This window comes from Hemicordylus capensis, chromosome 4 (assembly GCF_027244095.1).
Source record: "Hemicordylus capensis ecotype Gifberg chromosome 4, rHemCap1.1.pri, whole genome shotgun sequence".
NCBI lineage: Eukaryota > Metazoa > Chordata > Lepidosauria > Squamata > Cordylidae > Hemicordylus > Hemicordylus capensis.
The window spans coordinates 295,498,619-295,523,051 of NC_069660.1; the positions used below are offsets into that span (position 1 = coordinate 295,498,619).

The window sequence follows — 24,433 nt, forward strand, 5'->3', positions numbered from 1 at the left end:
AGCCCACCTAGCCACCAGGGATTTTGATCATGGGCACAGCCACACCCTGTGCAGATACATTGGTAATATTGGTACAGGTGCTCCTTTTTGCAAATCGGACCACTGATAGTCTGCTTCCTCCCACCCTTCTTTTTCCTTTGCTTCATGCTGGGGAAACATGCCATTAAAAGCCCCCCAGCGTAAGCAGGAATTTGTGACACATAGGAAAGTGGCTTCACAATAAATCAGATGGTAATGCTCTGCTAAGCTAGACCCGTGGGACAATCACCTGGAAATGGAAGCCTCCCCGCTACTGAGACATGTGCATCCTTGAAGAAGCTTAAGTTCAGGTGACAAAAGAAATGTTAATATGCTGCTCACCCAAAGGTCTGCTCTTGCTCTCAATTCCACTTCCCATGTTTGAGTCAAAATCATTGGGCTGCTAAGCCCCAAATTGGAACCCTGGATTATGAGATCCGGAATGAAAGTTGTTCTTTGGTGGAACAGCTGCTGTACTGCCCTAGTCCTTCTTCACAGTCTTAGTGCTTGGACTACTGTCTTGAACAAGATCCTCCTTGTGTCCTGACTGCCTGAGAGCCCAAAGACTTTCTGAGTGCACATCCTAGAGAAAGAATCCCTGTGCTGAACTCCCAGACAGAAGCCTTTGAGGCTGAGCCCTTCCCATGGCAAGCTTGCCACAGGTTAACCTCTGTGATTGATTGACTGTGAAATTCAGTGCTCCACCTGCTTGATGTGAGCCACAGTACTGGGTGTTGCACCTGCACTCTGCTGCCGATCCTTGCCCTCTGCCAGCAAAACTTCACAAGGGACCTCCAATTTCCCCCTCCCCAGGAGTGGGGATGTTCCTTTGGCGTTGCACAGCATTCCTTCCCAAAGCAGGGAAGGCAGATCAAGAAAGGTAATAGAACTTTCTTTCCATTCCAATCTGTGTTCTTTACTCCTCCCACCCAGCCACCCCACAATCACACTCTCTGTGCCATCTCCTTTACATTCCTATACAAGCCACCAGGCTGTTAGAGCCACCACTATTCTCTACTCCTCCTCCTTCCTCATATTGTATGTATGTATGTATGTATGTATGTATGTATGTATGTATGTATGTATGTTTGTATATCCCACTCTTCCTTCACAGAGCCCAGAGCAGTGCACATGGTTATGTTTATCCCCACTGAGAGATCAGTGACTGGCCCAAAGTCACCCAGTGAGTTTCATGGCTGAATGAGGATTTGAATTTGGGCCTCCTTGGGCTTCTAAGGCTGATTAATGCACTTCATTTCTTGTTTCACAAATCCTTGTCTCCAAGTCTGCTGCTCCTGGAGTACCCTACTATTAGCATTTGACTGTGTCCAGACTGTGATCTTTCATTATGCTCACTTGTAAGTTTAGCTTCTGAGCTAATTCCCCAACTCAACTACAAGCATAAATACTAATGTGATAGTATACATGTGTCTGAAGCAAATGTGGTAATAAATCTGTGGAATTACTATTATGATTATTACTAGCTGAACCGGCACACAGCATCTGCACCGCTAGTCTCTCCTCACCGCTTCCTGCCCCACTTCCGCCCCAATCTATTCCCCATCATTTTTGCCTGCTGGCTGCCTCCTTTGCCAGGGCCCGCCACCTCCTCCGCTGCTCTCCCCCTTCCCAGCCCCCATGCCCGCCACAACAGCCCCAGTTGCTGCGCCAGCCTCCGCCCAGCCATTTTCGGGAACCCGCCCAGCCAAGATTTCTCGGCGGCATGACTCAGCCACCCGCAGCCTCCTCTCCTCTCGCCGCCCCTCACTAACTGCCCCCAGCCGCCAGAGCAGCACCCCCTCGGTCTCCTCCTCCAGGCTCCTCTAACCCGCAACCGACATTTCCCTCAGTTCCGAACTCTTGCAGCGTGTCGCGAGAGTTCCGCTGCCAAATCCTAGGCATGCATGGTCCCAAGAGAATTAAATATATATAGATGATGATGATCATGATGATGATGAAGAAGAAGAATGCATCTGGCTAGAAACTATTGTGAAAAAGGTATCTGGAATCTGTTTCTTGTACAACACTTTCATATGTTACTGTAAATAATAGTGTACACCTGTTGTTCAGATTGTGAATTAAAAAGCTACTCACTGTTATATGTGATATTAAAACCACGTCCTGACATTGAGTGGTCAGCTTGAAATTCCAGGCGTATAATATGACTGTTACTAGTCAAATGGGATGGCACTTCGGCTCCCGTGAATGTTCCAAGTATTGGAGAATCTGGAGAGTCACCATCTTTAATTGCAAGGAAGTCAAATTGAGATTCCAAGTCAAAGTCATTAAAGGAGAGATGAATTCGACTCCCTGGATCTGAGATGATTGTCCAAATGCAGTTCAAATTATTTCCATATCCTTCTGGGTAGTCAGGAGAAAGAACTGTTCCCATCGGTGCCGTGAAATTAGAAAGGCAAGGAACTGTTGAAAGCCGGGGGGGGGGGGAGGGATAAAAAGTGAGATCAAAACCTATTTTAATATATACAGCCTGCATCCCAATAATATTCTTGAATTCTATAAGAAAATAATCATTATCTCAACTGAAAGAGTTATTGACCCTGATCAGAGAAAACAAAAGGCTGTTGCATTCATGATTATCACCAAATGACTAAGGCAGCAAAGCAGACAGGTCTCTTTTGATCCTCCAGCAAAATGAGAAGTGGAGAGGATTGGAAATAACTAAGGCTACTGACTCTTGCTCTTTCTCAGTCCCATCCTCCCAATAGCAGATTGGTGCCTGAAAGGCCTTTTGAATGAATGGGGATTAACCCCACCCTTCCTGCTTCTGCCTTGTTTAATACTAATTGATGTTGTGGAGGGATTCCCTTGGGAACAGGCCACTGAGGCAATGTACTCTTGGACAGCTATGCTGGATACTGAGGTTGCTGGATGACACCTCCTTCCCACCACATATCAGTATGATGTGTTCCCACTGAAGCAGGCTTGTAGCTGCAAAACTACTTTCAGACACGAATAACTGTAGCTGAATTGAAGCAACGATCTTTGTGCCAGCTGCAAAACCAATAGAAGATATTTCAAACTGATTATCCTATTTGCTACCAGTGTCCTCTTTTTAATGCCTATAAAGATATCTATGAACAGTAAACGATAGGGGAAAAGTGAACAGTTATGGATTACTGAAATCACACTAAGCCAGACATAGATTTATCTATGGCTGACAGCCTTTAATCATTTGGCACTACTTATTTTCTTATATAGGGAGCTGTTCAGATTAACAATTCCACACTGAACACATTAAGAGTTAGAAGGTCACTGTTGCCATGTGTAGTTATAAACACAATTGCATTTGCCACAAAGGGTTTTTCAGCTTTCCTTGTTAGCCAGATATTTCATATTTAATAATTTAATGTTATTTCACTAGCATTAACGTAATGTATGACCTGGTCTGGGAGAGGAGAGCTGGTCTTGTGGTAGTAAGCATGACTTGTCCCCGTAGCTAAGCAGGTTCTGCCCTGGTTGCATATGAATGGGAGACTTGATGTGTGAGCACTGCAAGATATTCCCCTCAGGGGATGAAGCCGCTCTGCGAAGAGCATCAGAAGGTTCCAAGTTCCCTCCATGGCATCTCCAAGATAGGGCTGAGAGAGATTCCTGCCTGTAACCTTGGAGAAGCAGCTGCCAGTCTGTGAAGACAATACTGAGCTAGATAGACCTATGGTCTGACTCAGTATATGGCAGTTTCCTATGTTCCTGTGTCCTGCTTGTGTACTTCTAACAATATTTTGAACAAAAGTGTGGAAATATGTTTCTGTATTTCCTATCCAATATATTATATGATATATTATAATATAATGAGCCTGCAGGGGATTGGCGAGGAGAGTGGGCTTGACCCGCTCTCCCTGCACACGAGCACACAGCTCTCCCTAGGTGGCCGGATTGGCTACCCACATGATTACCAGCTCCATCATGGAGTCGGTTGGGGTGGAGGAGATCGGGGGACACCTAGCCCCCGGAAGTCCCAGAATGCCCTGCAAGAGTCTAGCACCGAGAGGCTTGTTGTAGCCTCCCAGCTGGGGTCTCCTCATGTGTTGCCATGGCACAGAGCCGCACTGCGGTGACACACGGCCACCAAAATGGGGTTAGCAGAGTGCTCACTCTGCTAAACTCATCTTGGGAGGGGGCAATTAAGTGGGCTTGCTGCCAGAGGCTGCGTAGCTCCTGTGGCAGCACATGACCCGCACAAACCAGACTGAATAGCCTCACTATATTATAATATATCATATTATATAATTGATTATTTTTTTAATACACACATACGTATAATGCATAAACAAAAAAGATATGTAAATAATTTAAATGGCCTTGATAGCAATTCAACTATTACTAACTTCATGGAATATAATGGTCTTCTAATGGTCTTCTGCAATATGATGGCACCCAGCAGCCCCATTCATAACAGTAATTTTTGGATGAAGACAGAACATTTACTTTAAATGGAACTGAGATTTGAACTCAGAATATTGTTTGATGGCATCATTAGCAAACTGTATTCCCCAGGATAAGATAATGAAACAAACTGACAAGACTGATTAATATATGCTGTTTGAAAGTCATTAGAATAAATAATTTTGTACTCACAAATACAGATTGGTATGTTTGCCGACCACTGGTTGTTCTCTTGACAGACAATAGATTTTTCTCCAATCAGTTCAAACCCAAACTGACACTCAAACCTTAACACATCACGATTGGAAAATCCATCCCCTTCTCTAATACCATATAATGGAGTTCCAGGATCCCCACAGCTTTCTTTTTCAATCTCTGTGGAAATAACAAATACACAATTTACTACGAAGAAATAAATTTAACAGTCAATAGCAATTCCGGGGGGAAGAAGAAGAAGAAAAAGGACTGTGAGGATATAAATTTTTCACCAAAAAAAACTGCTAATCAGTGGCGGCTGGTGACTTCTGGGACTGGGTGGGCACCAGGCAGAGCAGGTGATGGGCAGAGACAAAGTGGGCGGTGCAGAGGCGAAGAAAGAAAAAAACCCACAACTAACTCCCATGGGCATAAAGAAAGTAAAGGTAAAGTTGTGCCGTTCAGCTGGTGTTGGCTCCTGGCAACCACAGAGCCATGTGGTTTTGTTTGATAGAATACAGGAGGGGATTACCATTACCTCCTCCCACGTAATTGAGATGATGCCTTTCAGCATCTTCCTATATTGCTGCTGCCTGATATAGGGGTTTTCCATACTCTGTGAAACATACCAGCGGGGATTCGTACCAGCAACCTCTTGCTCCCTTGGCAAGTTACATCCCCAGTGGCTTGTACATATAGAAATGGATGCCAAAAAACCTCCTCCACCTCTCTTCCCACCAGCTCCCTGAAAGGTTGCTTTTGGGGGTTGTAGGAACCTTGGGAACAAGTTGGGATGGGACACGGGAAGATGAAGGGGACACTCCTCAAAAACAATGCAGGAATATTTCACAAATGACCTTATTAGATATGTTTATTTCCAACATACTGTATATTAGCAACATGCCCTTCACAATAACAACCAGCTCGTGCAATAAAATAAGTGTAAAGGGCAGCCACACACAGGGAGGCAGTGAGTTATCAAAAATGGTGGTGGCATTGATATTTCAGGAGGATGCCGCCCACTTTGCCCTAAGTGAAGAGCCTCCCCTGCTGCTAATGAAGTAATTGCCATTTCTGAACAGTACACAATCATACAAATTAGGAAGGATCCAGACAGTGTTGTACTTGTGTAATTAAAAAAAAAGTATTTGTCTCATAGTGGTTTGTGCTACTTAGTGTCGTAAATCTGCTAGCTCGACTCACCCAACAGGATTTACAACCCTCTTCAGCACTCCCCCTTTGAATTGACAGAAAGCAGCAGCGAAGCTACACAAAGGAAAATAAAAGGCTCACAAAGAAAACAGTAAATGAATGAAGTCCCCCTGAACTGAACTAGGTACCCTGCTCTAACAATAACTGAGTAATAACTGAAAAGAAAACACAGAGCAAAGAATTAAAGAGCGAAGGACACCAGAAACAAGGAATTAACGGAACAAAGTAGGAAAGCATAAACAAGGCACACTGGAAAGCCACCTCCCAGCTCCAGGGTTCTCTCCAGCATGCCCTGCACAGAGGGCCACCCAGAGCAGACTGGCTGCTCGTGTGTGGGGAGAGCGGGCGAAGCCTGCTCTCCCCGCTCACCCTCCCCAGGTTGGTCTCTGTGATCGTGAGACCCACCTCAATGATCGACACTAGTCTCAATCCTGCTTCTTACTTGCAATCTTCTGTGTATTTTTTAAAGAACAAGATTTCTGCAAAATCTTGTATTTCTAAAACAGCATTTATTTATAGTACATTCCCCTATTTTGACCCCTCAAGAGGTTTTCTGATAGAAAAATACATGGTATGATCTTTGCTACGGATGCTAAAGTAGATCTTGATTACAGTAACAAATGCTAACAATTTATCTTGGTATTGTAAAATCAAGATTGATTATAAAAAGGCCATCCATCTATTTGAAAGAACTAACCTTTTTCCTGTTAAACATGCCTTTACTCAGTTTTATTTCGAAACTATGCCTACAAAATAGTTTGTGGAAAGATTTCCTCAAAGGCCAGTTAATACTCACTCTTGTGTATGCAGAGCTAATCAAACTGAGGACATAAAACATTATATTATACTGCTTTCTGTATAATTCACCTAGGGAACAATTCCATTCTTCTTTTAAAAGATTTTTAAAAGGACAGATGACTTTAAGATTGTCTGGCTCTTCGTATTTACAGATAAGTTAATCACTAATAATTTAGCACTGTTTGTGTAAGGAATTAAGACTTTGAGGCTATTCACACGATGGGGTGAAATCGGGCTTGCGGAGGATAGCCAAATTTCACCCCATCGTGTGAACCACCGGGCTCAGCTGCGAGCCCGGTGGTTCCTAGGTGGGTAACCCGCCTAAATACTCCTGCCCTAAAACCAGTTTTGCGGAGCAAGCGCTCCGCAAACCCGGGCTATTGGATTGTGAGTAGCCACGGTGCAGCTCCGCACCACGCCTACTCATGAAGAGACCCCTGGAGGGGAGGTGAAAAGCCACCTCCCGGCTCCGGGGGTCTCGCCTGCATGCCCTATGTGCTCGCGCAGGGCATGCTGGAGCTTCCAGAGGCTGATCAGCCCCCGCTCTCCTCAGCCCCCGCCGGCTCTGTTACGGAGCCGGCAATCATGTGGGTGGCCGATCAGGCCACCCAGGGCTCCCTCCATGATCCTCTGTGGGGGGAACGGGCTTAGCTGCAAAAACCAGGTCTCACTGATTGTGAGACCCAGCTCTTTGACTCAGAGCCAGCTCACATGAGGGAGAAAAGTTCTGAGTCACCCCTGATGAGCTCTTTGAGGGGGCTTCCCTTTTAAAAACTTTTAACTTTAGACCTTCAAGAGATTAAAATGCTGCCACCAGACACTCTTTTATGAGAGACTGGACAGCCTGGGCTGGAGTGCCACAGCTTAGATTTCCCTCTTTATCTTGCTAGTGGGCAAATATAAACAACTTCCAAATATATGCCCACACGTGGTCAGAAAACAAGGTAGCTGAGCTGAACTCCAAGAGATGCTGTGCACTAGTTGGCTCCCCACTTCTTCCGAGTTAATAATCAACTCTGAGAGATTTGTAAAAAGAAAAGAACCAAAAATACAACGTATTCATTTGCTACAGAGTGAGGCTTTCACTTTTTAGATGCACTTAAAAACACTTAGGTTGGTTACAAGAATTTTTCAAAGCACCCAGATCTTTCTTGGGCGGTACATAATAGAACTTAGTTACTCAGTTACAAATAACAGATATTTAGGAACATGCAAAGCACACACACAAAAACAAGATAAATTCCTAATACAAAGTCTGACTAAACAAACCTTTCCTATGCTAGATGCCCGAAGTCATAAAGCCCTAGCTTCATTTCCCTTTAAAACTCACCAACATTCCTGGCAAGATCAAGCCTCCTGCAAATCTCTCACCCTGAAGGATTGTCCTGCAGCATTCACTATGTGGGCACAAACTCCATGCTGCCCTGCACTCTCTGCTAACTTTCTCCTTCTTCATCACAGCAGCTCTCATGTCCCACCCACATGGTGGACTGATTGGTAGAGCCCTGGAGGTCACAAGCCTGTCAGTCAAGACAGTGGTTCACTTCCGGTTAATCCTATTGGGACTAGGGAGGTGGGACACTTCAGTTTTGTTGGAATATTATTTGCAAATAGCTCTCAAACAGCAAAAAAGCACGGTTGGTTTGCATAGATGCTTTATCAATGGCATTTGGGGTGGCTGGTAGATCCCTCCCCCTCCCCTCACCTTGAAAATATTTTATGATGGCAATGGCTAAAGGAATGTCTCGGAGGAGAGGGTGTGGAGAAACCAAGGCCACAAGCCAGATGTCTTGAGAACTGGAAAGTATTAACTATCGCACTTGGAAGCAAATCGGATCCTTTGGGGTTAAAAGTAACGCTTTGGCTTGTCAACAATGTGCAGGTACAAAAGTTGTTTACGGTTCAGTATATAAGACTGATGATCTGCCAGAGGGGGGCTGGCCGCATCCAGAAGCTTTTTGCTAGCAATGAATAAAGCTTTGTTTGAAACTTTGATGCTGGTGTCCAGTAAAATTACCTAACCATAAGACAAGCGACAGGGAGAATTTCTCCCTTCTAACAATTTCACGACTCCTATGCCAGGAACTCTTGGTCACTCTTGACTGCCAGGGACTCTGCAATGTCCGCCAGCCAGCAATGGGAACTTTTGATCCCTCAGGCGTTTGATCAGTGAGTCTATGGGCATAGCTGGGCTGTAAAGAGGTTGGACTTGATACCCCACCAGTGTCAGACTCTCAAAATCTTTTTTCTTTTTTTTGGCCCCGATTCAAAACTAAATAAGAAAGAGGAAACAGGGACATGGTACCCCAACTGCAGGTGAGCTGGGTCTTGGAACGCCACAAGGGCATCCTCTACAGAGAGTGGAAAGCCAAGGCATACTGCTATCATAATAAGGTAGGACAATGGGGGCCGGGGAAAGTAAGATTCCCCTGGGAACCCCATTGTGGACATTCCTGCAGGCTTCGGAGGTGGGTAATCTTCCGGTTCAGATGGGTATGCCTGAGGATCAAGCCATGAAAGCAAATTTGGCCAGCACAGGACACTTTTGATTATTGTCACTTAAAACTTTTAAGAGAGAGACTCAAGATGTTTATGCCTAGGGAAATGGATTACTGGTAAGTTTGGGAAAACGCAGCCAAGAAGGAAAATGGGTGGTTTTCCAGACCTACGAGTAAACAAATGGTGGCCACAGCACTCCTTACTACCCCTCTACACAGGAGAATGAGTGGAGAACCAGTGTTATGCCTCCAGCTCCTTCTCCCCCTCCCAAAGCACATCTTATTTCAGATGGAGCAGGACAAAACATCCTGCCCAGGGTAGATTTAGGATCACCTTCTCATACCTGGTCAGGACTCTCTTTTGGAGTATCTTGAGCATCTGAAATATGGGGGAGATCTCATGGAAACTCCCTGCCAAAGATGATCAATGCCTGAACAACAGTCTCCTCTTCTGAAAGTGCCAACTAAGGTTTTTCCCATTGTACTTCAGCTGGCATTGGGGACAGAACGCCCTAGGGGCAAGAAACCTGCTCCTGCTGCCAGCTCCTGAGATGCATTGGGGAAGAGCGCTCTCTGTGTAATTTTACACTGGACCGGGTCTCACGATCAGTTAGACCCAGTTTGTGGTGGTGAGCAGGAAGGAGCCCTGGGCGGCTGGATTGGCCACCCACACGATTGCTGGCTCCGTGGCGGAGCCGGCGGGGGCTGAGGAGAGCGGGGGCTTATCGGACCCTGGAAGCTCCAGCATGCCCTGCACAAGCACACAGGGCATGCAGGCGAGACCCCCGGAGCTGGGAGGTGGCTTTTCGCCTCCCCTCCAGGGGTCTCTTAATCAGTAAGGTGTGGCGCGGAGCCACACTGTGGCTACTCACGATCCAATAGCCCGGGTTTGAAGAGCACTCGCTCCGCAAAACTGGTTTTAGGGCAGGAGTATTTAGGCGGGTTACCCACCTAGGAACCACAGGGCTCACAGCTGAGCCCAGCGGTTCACACAATGGGGTGAAATTGGGCTAGCCTCTGCTAGCCCGATTTCACCCCATCGTGTGAACAGCCTCAAAGTCTTAATTCCTTAAGAAACTTGGCAACTCTTGCCGCGATGAAATCATCCCGGTCTGCAAGTAGAAACTCCACTTTCTCCTGACCTGAGGTCAATCTGCGATTTCTTAAAAGGGGGGAAATTAATTCTGCTCTTTGCTCTTTATAAAAATGACAGTGCAACAACATGTGTTCGGTAGATGCAACCTCTCCCGCAAGACAGGGGAACAATCTCTGGAGATAGGGGATTTTCTGGAATCGCCCTTCCAGGATGGCAGAAGGAAGGGCATTGAGTCTGGCTGCAGTCATTGCTCTACGGTGTTCAACAAAGGATAGCTTTATCAAGTATCGAGCCGGGAGCCAATTATCAATTTGGGCCCCCATAAAAACCCCATATCTTATTTTACTAACATCCTCCTGCCTGGCAATGTCCATTATGCGTTGGTTTATGGCGTCTGAGGCCTTCTCTAGGCCCATCTGTCTTATCACCGAAAATGAAAAACCCAACCTGCTTAATTTATTGTTAATGACCCATTTCCATCGGGTCTTAAAAGAGTCTTCTAGGACTAGCGAGGCAAGCCCATCAGGGCAGAAAAACAGCTTGAGCCAAAAACTGAACATGGCCTTCCAGATTCTAGCCTCAACAGTAGGCCAGCCCACTTCCAGTCTGAGGCATGCGTTGGGGACAGACTGAGTGACCCTCAGTATACCCCTGAGGAATTTGGTTTGAACAATTTCTACCCTCCAAAAGTTAGTGTAGGTGCCCATCTGCGCACCCACCATAAGTAGGGCCAAAACTTTGGCCTTGAAAAGTTCAAGGACCACCTGGACTGATTGGGCATGTTTTCTGGTATACAAAGATTCGATTGCCGTGACAACTCTTTGGGCATTGAGACGTACATAATCCCTATGGGCAGCAAAGTTCTTATTTGCTTGCAGGACCCATCCTAAATATTTAAACTCCCTCACTTGCTCCAATTTATGACCATTTAAAGACCAAGCACAGTTTCTAGGTCTATTTGAGAAAACCATAATTTTGGTTTTGTCATAATTTATGGATAGATCCTGGGTGGTACAGTAATCTGCCAATGCCTGTAATGCTCTTTTGAGGCCACCTAGGTCACACCTGATACTATTTCTACTGCACCAAATGACTGGCCTTTATGTAAACAATAAAAAATAACTAAGAACCAAAACCACATGATTATTTAAAGGCTATCTACTGAAAAGGCTGCACCTATCAATGGATACTATATCCAGTGAGGAGAAAGTTCTATCTGTGATAATTGATCACATCACACAATTGATAACAACTATGTCACACAAGTAAATTTGTACATGATAAACATAGTCAAGTGCACTGATTCCAATATAACCCTTGTGGCTTAACCAGGGGCCAGTTCACACAAGTGGTAGTGCAACTGGAATCACAACCATCATATTTAACCCCATATATACACAGACCTCTGCTTCATCATTACTTCCTCTATGTGAACACGTGTATGAGTCTATCTGCTCATAGCTGATATAGTGGAGCAGACACATGTATGAACAAGCCCTAGGTCTAGACTGATATGCATTATGAAGGCCTGAAAATAACCAAAACAGTGGTGTTCCAAAAATTGACTATTTTATCCAATTTGTGTTTTGAATCCTAGAACAAGCTCTTTGCGGAAGGGCAATCTGGACTGGAGAAGCTGCAGGCAGAAACAGACTTAACCACTTACAGACATACACACACACACACACACACACACACACACACACACAGAGCTTCTCCACTCAAAGTTCTCCTCATCCAAAGTTGTTTATCTGCTGTTAATGTCTTTAAAATTAACCACAGCAGGCTATCATGCACACATTTACATTACTGTGTTGTTAGCCCAAGCTTCTAAACTTCAATAATCTTTTGAAGCATAAGCCGTTTGAAACAAAACTGTTTGAGAATTCACATTTTCTTTTTTCAATCCTCATGATCTATTTAAATCAAAGGACATTAAGCATTAGGGAATCATTTCATATTACATCATATGTAAAAAATTTCAAAAAACTACTAAAAAACTGTATGTTTTTAATTTTTATGGCTGATTTTAAATTGTTGTATTGTTTTAACTTTTTATATGTGTTTTAATTGTTTTCTGTTAACCACCCCAAGACAAAAGCGTGGGCGGTATAGACGTGTGTATATGTATGTATATATATATATATATATATATATATATATATATATATATATATATATATACATATATATACACACACACACACACACATATATATATACACACATATATATATATTCTCTAAAGTTAACGTATTGCCCTAAGGTGGGCTAGAGAATATTCTTGACAATTGAAGAATATTCTCTTTAATCTTACTATCAGTGGAGGATATGAGCTCGTTCTCATGACCGGGCGGGTAGGGCGGTGTGGAAGGCTGCAAAAGCCCGCCTTCTGCAGCAGATGATCTCCAAGGAACATCTGGGTGTGCATATAGTGCAGAACTGTGCAGATAGTGCAACTGGGTGAATGCTGAGTGGTGAATGCGCACCCAGCATTCACTCCTTTAGTCTCGTTTATGAGGCAAGCTCCATAGGTTGGCTTGCCACCAAGGTGCTGCAGGGAGCCACATGCCCCCCGACAGTTCTTATGGGCACCCATGTTTGGGCTTGGCTTCTTTAGCCTGGTCTTGACTGCTTGTGAGAACAGCTGTTGACAGAAAGGCTAGATTCAGTCAGGTAAAATGAGCATTATTAGTTCGCCTCTGCTGGCTGGTGGTGTTGCCAACTGTCTTGCTGCTGAACTGCGACCTTCCTTCCCTTTCTCTGTCCCTTCCCTTACCAGCAGCAGTGGCTTCCCTTCCCAAGCAAAAAAGCTCAGAAGAAAAGGAAGTGGCGGGAGTGGTGAGGTGGAAGAAGAGGATCAATGGGGAGCTCCAATTCCATCAATTTGCCCATGGAGCCCTATTCTCTGGCTTCAGTTTCCCCTTTCCCATCTTGGACGCAAGAAGAGACATGCCCCCCCCCCATCAAGTGTCCCTAGCCTCCCCTCCATCATCTCCTTTCCACCAGGAGGAGGGGAATGTCTCTTTCTCTCCCTGGTGCTCTCTCTCTCCCCGCATGGCAGCTCTAGTTCTTCCTCTCATTTTGGGTGGGGGTGGGAGGATTGGACTGTAAATAGATTCCTCCCCAGAGGTTAAGCTGGGCATTATGGGTCAATCTCTGCTTTGGGCTGCAACCTCCAGGCACCAGCTCCTTGCAAATGCCCCATTAAGATTCACCTACCTTGGTGGGGTGGGGGGAGCAAACAGAAGCACTGGTGCTAAAAAGGAGGGAGAGAAAACTTCCCAGTCAGAACAGAGAGTCTTTCTCCCTATGGTTCGAAGAAATGAGCCTGTCAGTGGACAAGGAGAAGGTTTTCTACAAAGAAGTATCTGAAGCCTTGATGTTGTGTTCCTTATAGGACTTTTATTCGGATGAAATCTTATTTCTCTCTTGGCACTTTTGCAAGCCTTTTTCTGAGACTGGCTGTTTACTTCCTGCGTCTCCCCCCCTCCCACGCCCCCACCCTGTGGGGCAAGCAAACAATGGAACCAGCGTCACTGGTTTATAGTTTCTTGGCAATGCCACTTCTCTGAATATTTGGTGGAACAGTACAGGTTGGTCAATGGGGAGAGTTTGGATCTGGAATAGTAAGGAAGCTTCTGTTGCTGGGCAGGATAGGGTAGGTATGTATATAAAAGCAGGTTAGGTAGGGATATGAAAGCTTTCCCTTGCCAAGATAGCTTCCTAAGGATCAGAATGTTGAATTCCTTTCCTGTACAGAGAAACATTGTGGGGTTCATTATAACCTCCCCCCACCTTTTAATAATATGGAATCTAGTTCCTGTTTGGTTGTCCCCCATTTACAATCCAGGTAAAATACCCCTTCTGTTGTTTAAATAGGTGGTGTTGAAACTTGCAGAGTTCTTTTAAGTCTTTGGCTGCAAGTCTTCTATTTGCTCTGGTCTGCTTGAAATCACAGGATTTCTTTTGGAGTGCATTGATTGTTTGCAAGGTAGGATGTTCCTCCCATTTCCTCTTCAGGTAGCAGAGGCTGAGTAATAGTGACTTGCCCAAGACCACATGAAGAATCCATGGCAGAGCTGGGATCTGAATCCAGCTAATCCTAAATGGGGCACATGGTATTTGGGTATATAATAGAAAAGACTGTGGGACTAAATCCATAAAGTCTTTCAGATCTCCCCCCAAAGCAGGAGTGGAGCGGGTGGGAATCAAAGCAGAAAAAGAGTACTGTGGCATATTAAAGCAGAAGCAGGCATTAAGTAGATAGGCAACAGAAAGTTGATGATTCCCAATAATTTAATAAAAGAAAGTAAGACAGTTTACACAACTTTATAGAGAAAGCCTTCTAAAGTATTCTAAGAACATAAAACACTAAGGAGCATTACTTGTGCCTGTGAAATCATGACACTCAAGTTTCACCCACTCAGAAAGCAACATGATTCACCAAAATCCTTTTAGAAGCTGCAGCCTTTCCCAGTGCCATCAGTCTGCATCTGATTCTACCCCAAAATTTGACTCCCCACCCCTGCCAACCTTTCCACAAAAAATAACACTACCACACCACAACTAGTTTTGCCCCTGTAAGGAGAAAAGATAGGGGGGAAGCCAGCAAAAATAACATTATGGGAAGTCTGTAAAAAGTAGACAATGTTCTGCCATCCCATTTGATGGAAAAGGCCTTCATAGGAAGAGAAGAAGAAAAAAAGATAAGGGGAAAAGCTTGCTATAAGTTCTTAATTTGCAGTTCAGATGAATTAGTATTGCATTACAGAGACTGAACAATTAAATGCATTGGTAAAGCTGGAGGGGAGTTGTGGCCAGTTTTCTATCTAATTTTTCCATCGGAGTGTGGAATGAGTCTCATTCTGGGTGGCAATATCAAGACCGTCTGTGCATGTACATTCAGAATGGGATCTCCCTGATTCAAAATGAGTAGGATCGAAAATTGGCTGAGCGGACATTTAAAAAACTATGTGTGTGCGCACATATGTGCACGCCTAAGAAGGAACACTGGCCTTCAGGTTATGATGCTTAACTTGCAGGGATGGGGGGAGGGCTACAGCCGGGGAGGGGGGCTTCCAAAGGCCTTTAGATCCAGGTTCCAAAATTATACAATTTTTCTTAGGTACTGAGTAATAAATAAATAAATAAATAAATAAATAAATAAATAAATAAGTATTCATACATTTGTTGATACAACAATAGGTTTTGCATGAAGAGCCTTGGAAATGCTAATAGTAATAATGTAGTATGTGAACACCTCAGCCCTAAACTTATTTGATTGATTGATTAAGTGCTGTCAAGTTGGTGTCGACTCTTAGCGACCAGATAGATTCTCTCCAGGATTATCTGTCTTCAAGTTGGCCTTTAAGGTCACTCAGTGGTGCATTCATTGCTATCACAAAGGAGCCCATCAACCTATTTACTGAAAGTAAAAGAGTAATGCAACTTACTTCTAAGTCAACATGCTTAGGATCTGAGTTGTAAAAGGAGTACTCTAAATCTTCTGGCTTAACAATCGTTAGGCTGGGTCATGTTTTGTGCATAATAAATTCTATGTTTAGATTTTTTTAAAAACCAAAACCACCAAATGGCTAATATTACTATTATAATGGCATATTATCATGTTACATAGTATACCGTTCTCAGTGTGTGAGAGGCCTACCCATAAGAACAGCTCTGCTGGATCAGACCCAAGGCCCATCTAGTCCAGCATCCTGTTTCACACAGTGGCCCACCAGATGCTACTGGAAGCCACAGGCAGGAGTTGAGGGCATGCCCTCTCTCCTGCTGTTACTCCCCTGCAACTGGTACTCAGAGGCATCCTGCCTTTGAGGTTGGAGGTGGCCCACAACCCTCTAACTAGTAGCTGTTGATAGACCTCTCCTCCATGAAGTTATCCAAACCCCTCTTATAGCCATCCAGGTGGTTGGCTGTCAACACATCTTGTGGAAGAGAATCCCACAAGTTAATTATGAGTTGTATAAAAAGTACTTCAATTTCTTGGTCCTAAATTTCCTGGCAATCAATATCATACAATGACCCCTGATTCTAGTGTTATGTGAGAGGGAGAAAAAATTCTCTCTTTCCACATTGTACACACCATGCATGATTTTATAGACCTCTGTCATATCTCCCCATAGTAGTTGTTTTAATAAACTAAAAAGCCCAGGTGTTATAGCCTTGCCTCATTAAATGGTGCTCTAGATCATGTTGGTTGCCCTCTTCTGCACCTTTTCTAGTTCAACAATGTCCTTTTAAAGATGTGGTGACCAGAATTGTACGCAGTACTCCAGGAGTGGCCACATCATAGTTTTGTATAAGGACATGATAATATTAGTCATTTTATTTTCAACCCCTTTCCTAATGATCCATAGCATGGAATTGGCATTTTTCACAGCTGCTGCACACTGAGTCAACACTTTCAATGAGCTGTCCACCACAACACCAAGATCCCTCTCCTGGTCAGTCACCAACAGCTCAGTTCCCATCAACATATACCTGAAGTTGGGGTTTTTCGTCCCAATGTGCATCACTTTACACTTGCCAACATTGAATCACATTTGTCATTTTGTTTCCCAATCCCCCAGTTTGGAGAGATCTTTTTGGAGCTCCTCACAATCTGTTTTGGATCTCACTACCATAGTTTACAATAGTTTGGTGTCATCTGCAAGTTTGGCCACCTTGCTGCTTACCCCAACTTCTAGATCATTTATGAATAAATTAAAATCACCAATCCGAGTACAGATCCCTGGGGGACCCCACTTCTTACTTCCCTCCATTGTAAAAACTCTCCATTTATACCTACCCTCTGTTTCCTGTCCTTCAACCAGTTAGGAATCCAAACATGTACTTGTCCCCTTATCCCATGACTGCTAAGTTTTCTCAGGAGTCTTTGATGAGAAACTTAGTTGAACGTTTTTTGGAAATCCTGGTATACTATGTCAACCAGATCACCTTTATCCACACACCTGCTGAAACTCTCAAAGAACTCTAAAAGTTTTGTGAGGCAAGATTTACTTTTGCGAAGCCATGCTGGTTCTCCCCCAGCAGCAGTGCCCTCTAATAGGGATTTTCAGACGTTGATTACAACTCCCAGAATCCTCAGCTGCAAGGGCTTTTGCTTGGGGATTATGAGTGCTGTAATCAACAACATTTGAGAATGCCTATTAGAGGGAACACGGCCCAGTAGGTCTTGTTCTTCTATGTGCTTTACAATTTTATCCTTGAGGATGCTTTCCATCAATTTGCCTGGAACAGACGTTAAGCTAACCGGCCTGTAATTTCCCGGATCACCCTGAATCCCATATTGAAATTTGATTTTATATTTGCTACTTTCCAGTCTCCTGGTTCAGCGCCTGATTGTAGGGATAAGTTATATATTTTTGCAAGGAGGTCAGCAATTACACATTTGAGTTCTCGAAGGACTATTGAATGGATGTCATCTGGCCCTGGCAATTTGCTAGTTTTTAATTTTTCCAGACAGTTTAGAACATCATCTCTTATCACTTCTCTCTGACTCAGTTCTTTAGCCCCCATCCCTGAAAAGCCTGGCTCAGGAACAGGTAAATGCTCAGTATCCTCTGTCGTGAAGACAGATGCAAAGAACTCATTTAGTTTCTCTGCAACCTGCATATTCTCCTTAATAACCCCTTTCACTCCCTCATTGTCTCATGGTCCAAAAACCTCTCTGGCAGGTTTCCTGCTTCTGATGTATTTAAAGAAGTTTGTGTTATTCCCCTTGATGCTTTTAGCTAAAAGTTCCTCAAACTCTCTTTTTGACTTCCTTATTGTCACCTTGCATTTCTTTTCTTTTGCCAGAGTTTGAGTTCCTTTCCGTTCTCTTCATTTGGGCAGGCCTTCCAGTTTCGGAAGGAAGTCTTCTTCCCCTTTATAGCTTCCTTGACTTTACCTGTTAGCCATGTTGGCATCCTCCCAGTCTTTGTGGTACCTTTCCTCAATTTTGGTATACATTCTAACTGGGCTTCTAGTACTGTGGTTTTAAGTAAACTCCATGAATTCTGGAGCAAAGTGACTCTCCTGATTTTCCCTTTCAGCTTTCTTTTCACCATACTCCTCATTTTGGAGAAGCTTCTTCTGAAATTCAAAGTGTCTGTTTTAGATTTCCTTGGTGATTCTCTCCCTACATGTAAGCTGAATCACTACAGGGTCCATGAAATCGATATCATGCATCAGGGCCTGGGTGCCACTCAGGATTAAGTCCAAGGTTGTACCGCAGGGATATGTGTGACACAAGCAGGGGCTACAGGGTGAGAGGGAGAAGGGAAGGAACCCCAGCAAGGTGCATGGAGAGAAGAGTGCCTGCTTGTCTTTCCTGCTAAGTACTGCTGAGAATTAAGCCCTATTTGGATGTTCAAATAAAAAGCCTCTAAAAATACTGACAGTGCCAAAGAGAGTTTGTCCTGTTCTGGCACATCATTCACCCACTCCACCTCACCACTCAGAGTTACAGAGGCACTTGTTGGAACAGGAAAATGCCACAGTGGCAGGTGCTACCCTCTTCAGACAAACGTCATCGTAAGTATACGCAGCATGGTGGAGGGGATGAGTAACATGCTAGTACGGAACTTCCAGCCTGCTTTGGTGCACTAAATGTGCTCAGAGGCTTGCTATTTGAACATGCAAACAGGGCTTTAGTCTCCCCACTTTCTCTTCTCATAACAAGGACAAAAAAAATCGCAGACTATGCAACACAGAGCACTTTATATTCCCCAGCAGTAATTTGGCATGCTGGGCTTTGTGTGACAGTGGGTCCAGCCTTCTCAGCTTTGGCCAACATCACCTCTAGCCCCAGTACATACTCGGGTTGTGCACCCTTGGCATGAAAGGGTCCAACCCTAGTCTGGACATTTGTCACATCACAACTATATACATAGCCCTCCTTCCAACATATGGCACACATTATTATAAATATAAAAATTACTGGGAAAATGAGGCACCTTTATGAAATACTGATTCCCGCCCTCCTCCCAGAATTTTGCAAGGCACTTGCTACTTTAAAGGTTGAGGTCAATTACATATATTGAGGTCATTCACACAATTTCGTTTCCTGGGGACGGAAACCAGGAAAAAATCCTAACCAACAGCCCAGTCATCTACAGGAATGAGGAGTGGAGTCGGAGGATGTGAACAAGCCCTCCTACATCACTTTTAGCCTGGGCAACCGAGCTACCTGCTCAAGGACTGCCAGGATTAGGAACAATCCTTGTGCTTATCACGATTGGCTCTACCCAGGCAATGGCAGTCCTTCCTGGGCAGAACTGGTCGTAAGGACAACCGTCTTATATATGTTATGAATCCAAAGAACCCTGAAGTAGGAGAAAACAGCTTTCTGCTTCCTGTTCACTTAACACTTGCTCAAGCATTAGTGCAGTCTGCAGGGTATGAGGGATGTGTTACAGTATGAGAAGCTTCTCCTTTTCTCCTTTTATTTGTGTGTGTGTGTTCTTAGTAAAAACAACTGCAAGAAAAGGAAGGGAAATGAATAACAGGTGTAAATATTGGTGGGGAAAATATTTACTTTTAAGAGTTTTGTTAGAAGATTTCACTGTCTCTCAAATTTGCTGGCATGGTGCCCAAGGCTATGCTGAGAAGGAACTGGTCGCTTTGTAAAATGGAATCTTTTTGTCCTTTGATTCCATCTCTTGCTCTTAGTGATCAGGCATAATGTATAGGTGATATAGTTAAGTCCTGGAGATAAAGAATAGTCATTTGCTGGACGAATGCATTTTGACAGAATGGCACTGGATTCCATCCCTAAATAAATATTTTTTTCTAACTGGTTCCTTCTGTTTAAGAAAAGCAGATGAGACTGCAAATATCACAAGACACTAACAGACAGAAAAGGATTGCTGCAAGGTAGACTGTTTTATTTGTACATTTGTATCCCGCTCTTCTGCCCAAAAGCCCAGAGCGACGTGAAATTGTTTATCTTCACAACCCTCTCCGTCTCTGTCTGTCTGTCTGTCTGTGTGAGTGTGAGTATGCTTTCTTGTGACTTGTCAGGCTAGGCTAGAAGGTTTTATTAGATCTAAAAGGCTCTCCCATGGAAAGCCCAGGGCAAAGCTCTGGCCCTGATAAATTTCTTAGTGCTACAAATGAAAGCCCTCTCTCATAGAACATGACAAACATCCTGTGCTGCATGATGAAAGCTGTATGCTGAGTTCACCACTATTCTACATTGCTTACATAATCACCTGGAGTAGGGAATCCATTCTACATTGGCTAGTTTTTCTTTTTTCCTTCTGGTTAGTTTATATGCATAACATGCAGACACATTTTCAATAACTTCCTCTGTTTAAATCAAAAATCCAATAAGATTTGAAGGATTGTAGCTAGCAATTCAGAGAGTCAGCCAAAAACTGCTAAAGGCCTCATGGTTTGTGTCTGCAATGGTATTTATGTCTTCCTGTTTTGATGACAATAGTGTTAGTTGACTATGAAGCCTAGTGATAGTGGCAAACTTCAAACAGGGTCGGTCAAATTCAAACACCCATTCATTCAAACTGCTTTGCCCTCTTTCAAGCCAGGCCCAGATTCCTTTGAGTTTGGATCTGCCTCTAAATTGCGTTCACTTCCCATCCTGTCACTATTCATCCCGCCAAAGCCAGTTCCCCCTACTCCCCTCCAAAATCTTATCTTTGTGAAGAGGAAGCAGGTACATGGAGGCTGGGCAGGCTCACTAGGTATATAAGCGGTCTGGTGGGGTATGTCCCTAGCTGGAAATTACTCTATTAAGGTTGATCAGAAATGATGTTCCTCGCCAAGAGTCACAGCGGCACTCTCCTTCCCCTGATCCCCAGAGCTCCTGATGGACCTGTGTCTGGGAGCAAGAGCTCCCGGCCAGAGCAGCAGCTCATCTGGTCAGCCGATCCAGCCGCCCAGCAATGAGTGACTGCTCGTGTGCAGGGAGAGAGGGCTAAGCCCACAAACCACCTTGTGGTGCTTCACGTTGACCATGTGAAGCGCCTCATGAAGTTTTTAGCCTTCTCTACTTTTTGAATTGATGTGAGAGGCAAAGAAAACTACAATCTTGCACTCCTAGTTAGGAATTTATGGCCAAGAAGGATAGGGTTTTTATTTTTTCTGCCTCCCAAATAACACGACAGAGCACGTAACCTCATTAATTGTAATCCTAAAATCCACAAGATTTATTTTGTATTTTGACTAGCCAAGAAGCCACAAACCAAGATAGTTGGCATGTGTCTGAGCAGGTGTGGTAACAAATGGGCTCTTATTTATTTATTTATTTATTTATTTGATTTGATTTATATACCGCCCTTCCAAAATGGCTCAGGGTGGTTCACAACATGATAAAAACAATTAAAACAAATTAACAATTAAAATCAAACTATTAACACACAATAAAACAAATAAAACAGCTACAAGCCCTGAAAATCAGGGCAACAGTTTAAAACAGTTTAAAACAGTTAATCATTTAAAACTCTGGAAGGCCAGGCCAAATAGGTAGGTTTTAAGGGCTCTCTTGAAGGACAGCAACGATCTCAGATTATGAATTTCTGCCAGGAGTGCATTCCATAGCCCAGGAGCAGCTACAGAGAAGGCCCGCCTCTGCATCACCACCAGACGAACCAGTGGCAACTGGAGACGGACTTCCTTGGATGACCTTAACGTGCGGTGGGGATCATGTAGAAGAAGGCACTCTCTTAGATAACTCGGACCTAAGCCATTCAGGGCTTTAAAGGTAATAACCAGCACTTTGTATTTCTTGATGGAGGTCTCCAAGTAAAGGCTAGGCAGCCATTTCTACAGGATGTTCCAGCTCAGATTGCCTATACTGGGCAGCAGGCTTGACTGGGGCTACAAGGCTCCCTCCAACTCTATGATTCTTTTCTATTTCTGAATTACATGCTTTATTTAAGCTGCCCTGAAAACATCTCTTGAGCAAGTGTGAAGTATAAATCCACTAAATACATATTATTTTGGATACTTTGAATGCTCCTCCTATAAAATTCATGAAAAATGACTCAAGAATGCTTGAGCTTCCAATAAGAACACTTGAAAAATCCAAATCATTTTCAAGTGAAGTCAGGGTGACTAATCAAGACATTGTTTTTGTCTTTGCTTTCTACCCAATCATATTAATGTGCTGATGAACTAATGTGTCCTATAAATTAGATCATCATCACATTAATGTATTGTAATCTACCTACTAGTAGTAGCAATACTTTGCTTTCTCTTTTATTCCAGTTCAGAGATTTCACAATTCTTGCTTCAATCAATTTTGTGTACAGAAATGGCATAATTTCCACAAAGGGAAAGTTCAGGAGGATGCCAAAAAGTCTACTAGGTTCAGGAAGACACCAGCATGGCTAACAAGTAGAGTCAGGGAAGTGATAAAAGGGAAGAAGACTTCCTTCAGAAAATGGAAGTCCTGCCAAAATGAAGAGAACAGAAAGGAACTTAAACTCTGGCAAGTAGATAATAAGGGATGTAAAAAGAGAATCTGAGGAGCATATAGCTAGAACTGTCAAGGGGAATAACAAAAACTTATTTAAATATATCAGAAACAGAAAACCTGCCAAGGAGGTGGTTGGACGCTTAGATGATGAGGGTGTGAAAGCAATTATTGAGGAGGATCAGGAGATTGCAGAGAAGCTGAATGGTCATACTGTATGGTTCATACTGACCATATACCCAATCAGAATTGAGCTTCTCAGGCTTGGAGGCTGAAGAACTAGGCCAATTTGAGGTGATGAGATAAGACGTTATAACATATCTTGAAAAGCTAAAAATTAATGAATTGCTAGGGCCAGGTGACACCCACCCAAGAGTTCTGAAGGAACTCAAATGTTAAATTGCTGATTTCCTAGCACAAATATGTAATGTGTCCCTACAATTAGGCTCTGTACCAGAGGACTGGAAAATAGCTAATGTGACTCCCATTTTTTTAAAAGGGAGATCCAGGGGATTCCAGTAAATTACAGGCCAATTAGCTTAACTTCTGTGCCAGGCAAACTTATGGAAAACATACTTAAGAACAAAATTATTAAACATATAAAAGAACTGGTCTTGCTGAAGTACAACTGCATGGCTTCTACAAGGGAAAGTCTTGCCTCACTAAACTTTTGGAGTTGTTTGAGAATGTCAACAGGCACGTGGATAAAGGTAATCCAGTTGACATAGTATACCTGGACTTCCAAGAGACTTTTGACAAAGTTCCCCACCAAAGGCTCTTGAGCAAACTTAGCAGTCATGGGATAAGGGGACATGTTTATGTGTGGATTGGAAACTGGTTGAAGGACTGGAAACAGAGGGTAGGAATAAATGGACAGTTTCCAAAGTGGAGGGAAGACAGAAGAGGGGTCCCCCAAGAATCTGTACAGGGAGCAGTGCTATTTAATTTGTTCATAAATGATCTAGAAGTTCAGATAAGGAACAATGTGGCCAAATTTGCAGATGACACTAAACTACTTAGGGCAGTGAAATCCACAACAGACTGTGAGGAGCTCCAAAATGATCAATTAAAACTGGGTGAGTGGGTGACAAAATGAAAAGGGTGGTTCCATGTAAGGTAATGCATATTGGGGCAAAAAAACCCAACTTATACAATGATGAGGTCTCAGCTGTCAGTGACTTGCCAGGAGAAAGATCTTGGTGTTATGGTGAACATCTCATTGAAAGTCTCAACTCAGTGCATGGCAGCTATGAAATCTATGGTGCAGCCACACTTGGAGTACTGCATATAGTTCTGATCACCGTATCTTAAGGAGGACATTGTAGAACTGAAAAAGGTTAAAGAAGAGAACAACCAAGATGATCAGGGGCCTGGAGGACCTTCCTTATGAGGTAGGCTACCACACCTAGGGCTTTTTAGTTTGGAAAAGCCAAACTATGGTGATTATGGTGATTATGGGGAGACATGATAGAGGTGTACACAATTATACATGGAGCAGAGTGAGTGAACAGAGAAAAAATTTTCTCCCTCTCTCTAGAACCAGGGGTCATCCCATGAAAATGAAGGTCGGAGAATTTAGAACCAACAACTGGTGCCATGCATGGTTTCTGGTGACATAAAGCAATGGAGAGCAGGTAAGGGAGTCCAAGAGCCGGGTCTCACGATCAGTGAGACCCGGTTTTGGAGAGTGAGTGGGGACAGCGGGCTACCACACACGAGCAGGGCAGGAGCCCTGGGCGGCCGGATTGGCCGCCCACACGATTGCCA

General features: G+C 43.8%; 1 protein-coding gene across 7 annotated transcripts in view; it reads right to left on the reverse strand.

The window, feature by feature from the left end:
* CSMD3 (CUB and Sushi multiple domains 3) overlaps nucleotides 1-24,433 on the reverse strand; it is a 1,041,917-nt gene that overhangs the window by 381,541 nt on the left and 635,943 nt on the right. For all 7 annotated transcript variants that reach the window (XR_008306202.1, XM_053246219.1, XM_053246218.1 and 4 more), the window contains 2 exons: nucleotides 4,618-4,800; nucleotides 2,113-2,439 (listed from right to left, as the gene is read on the reverse strand). Coding sequence is in view for 6 of the 7 variants with exons in the window: in XM_053246219.1 (XP_053102194.1) it covers nucleotides 2,113-2,439; nucleotides 4,618-4,800 (510 nt within the window). In the remaining variant the exon portion in view is untranslated. The remainder of the gene's footprint in view (nucleotides 1-2,112; nucleotides 2,440-4,617; nucleotides 4,801-24,433) is intronic.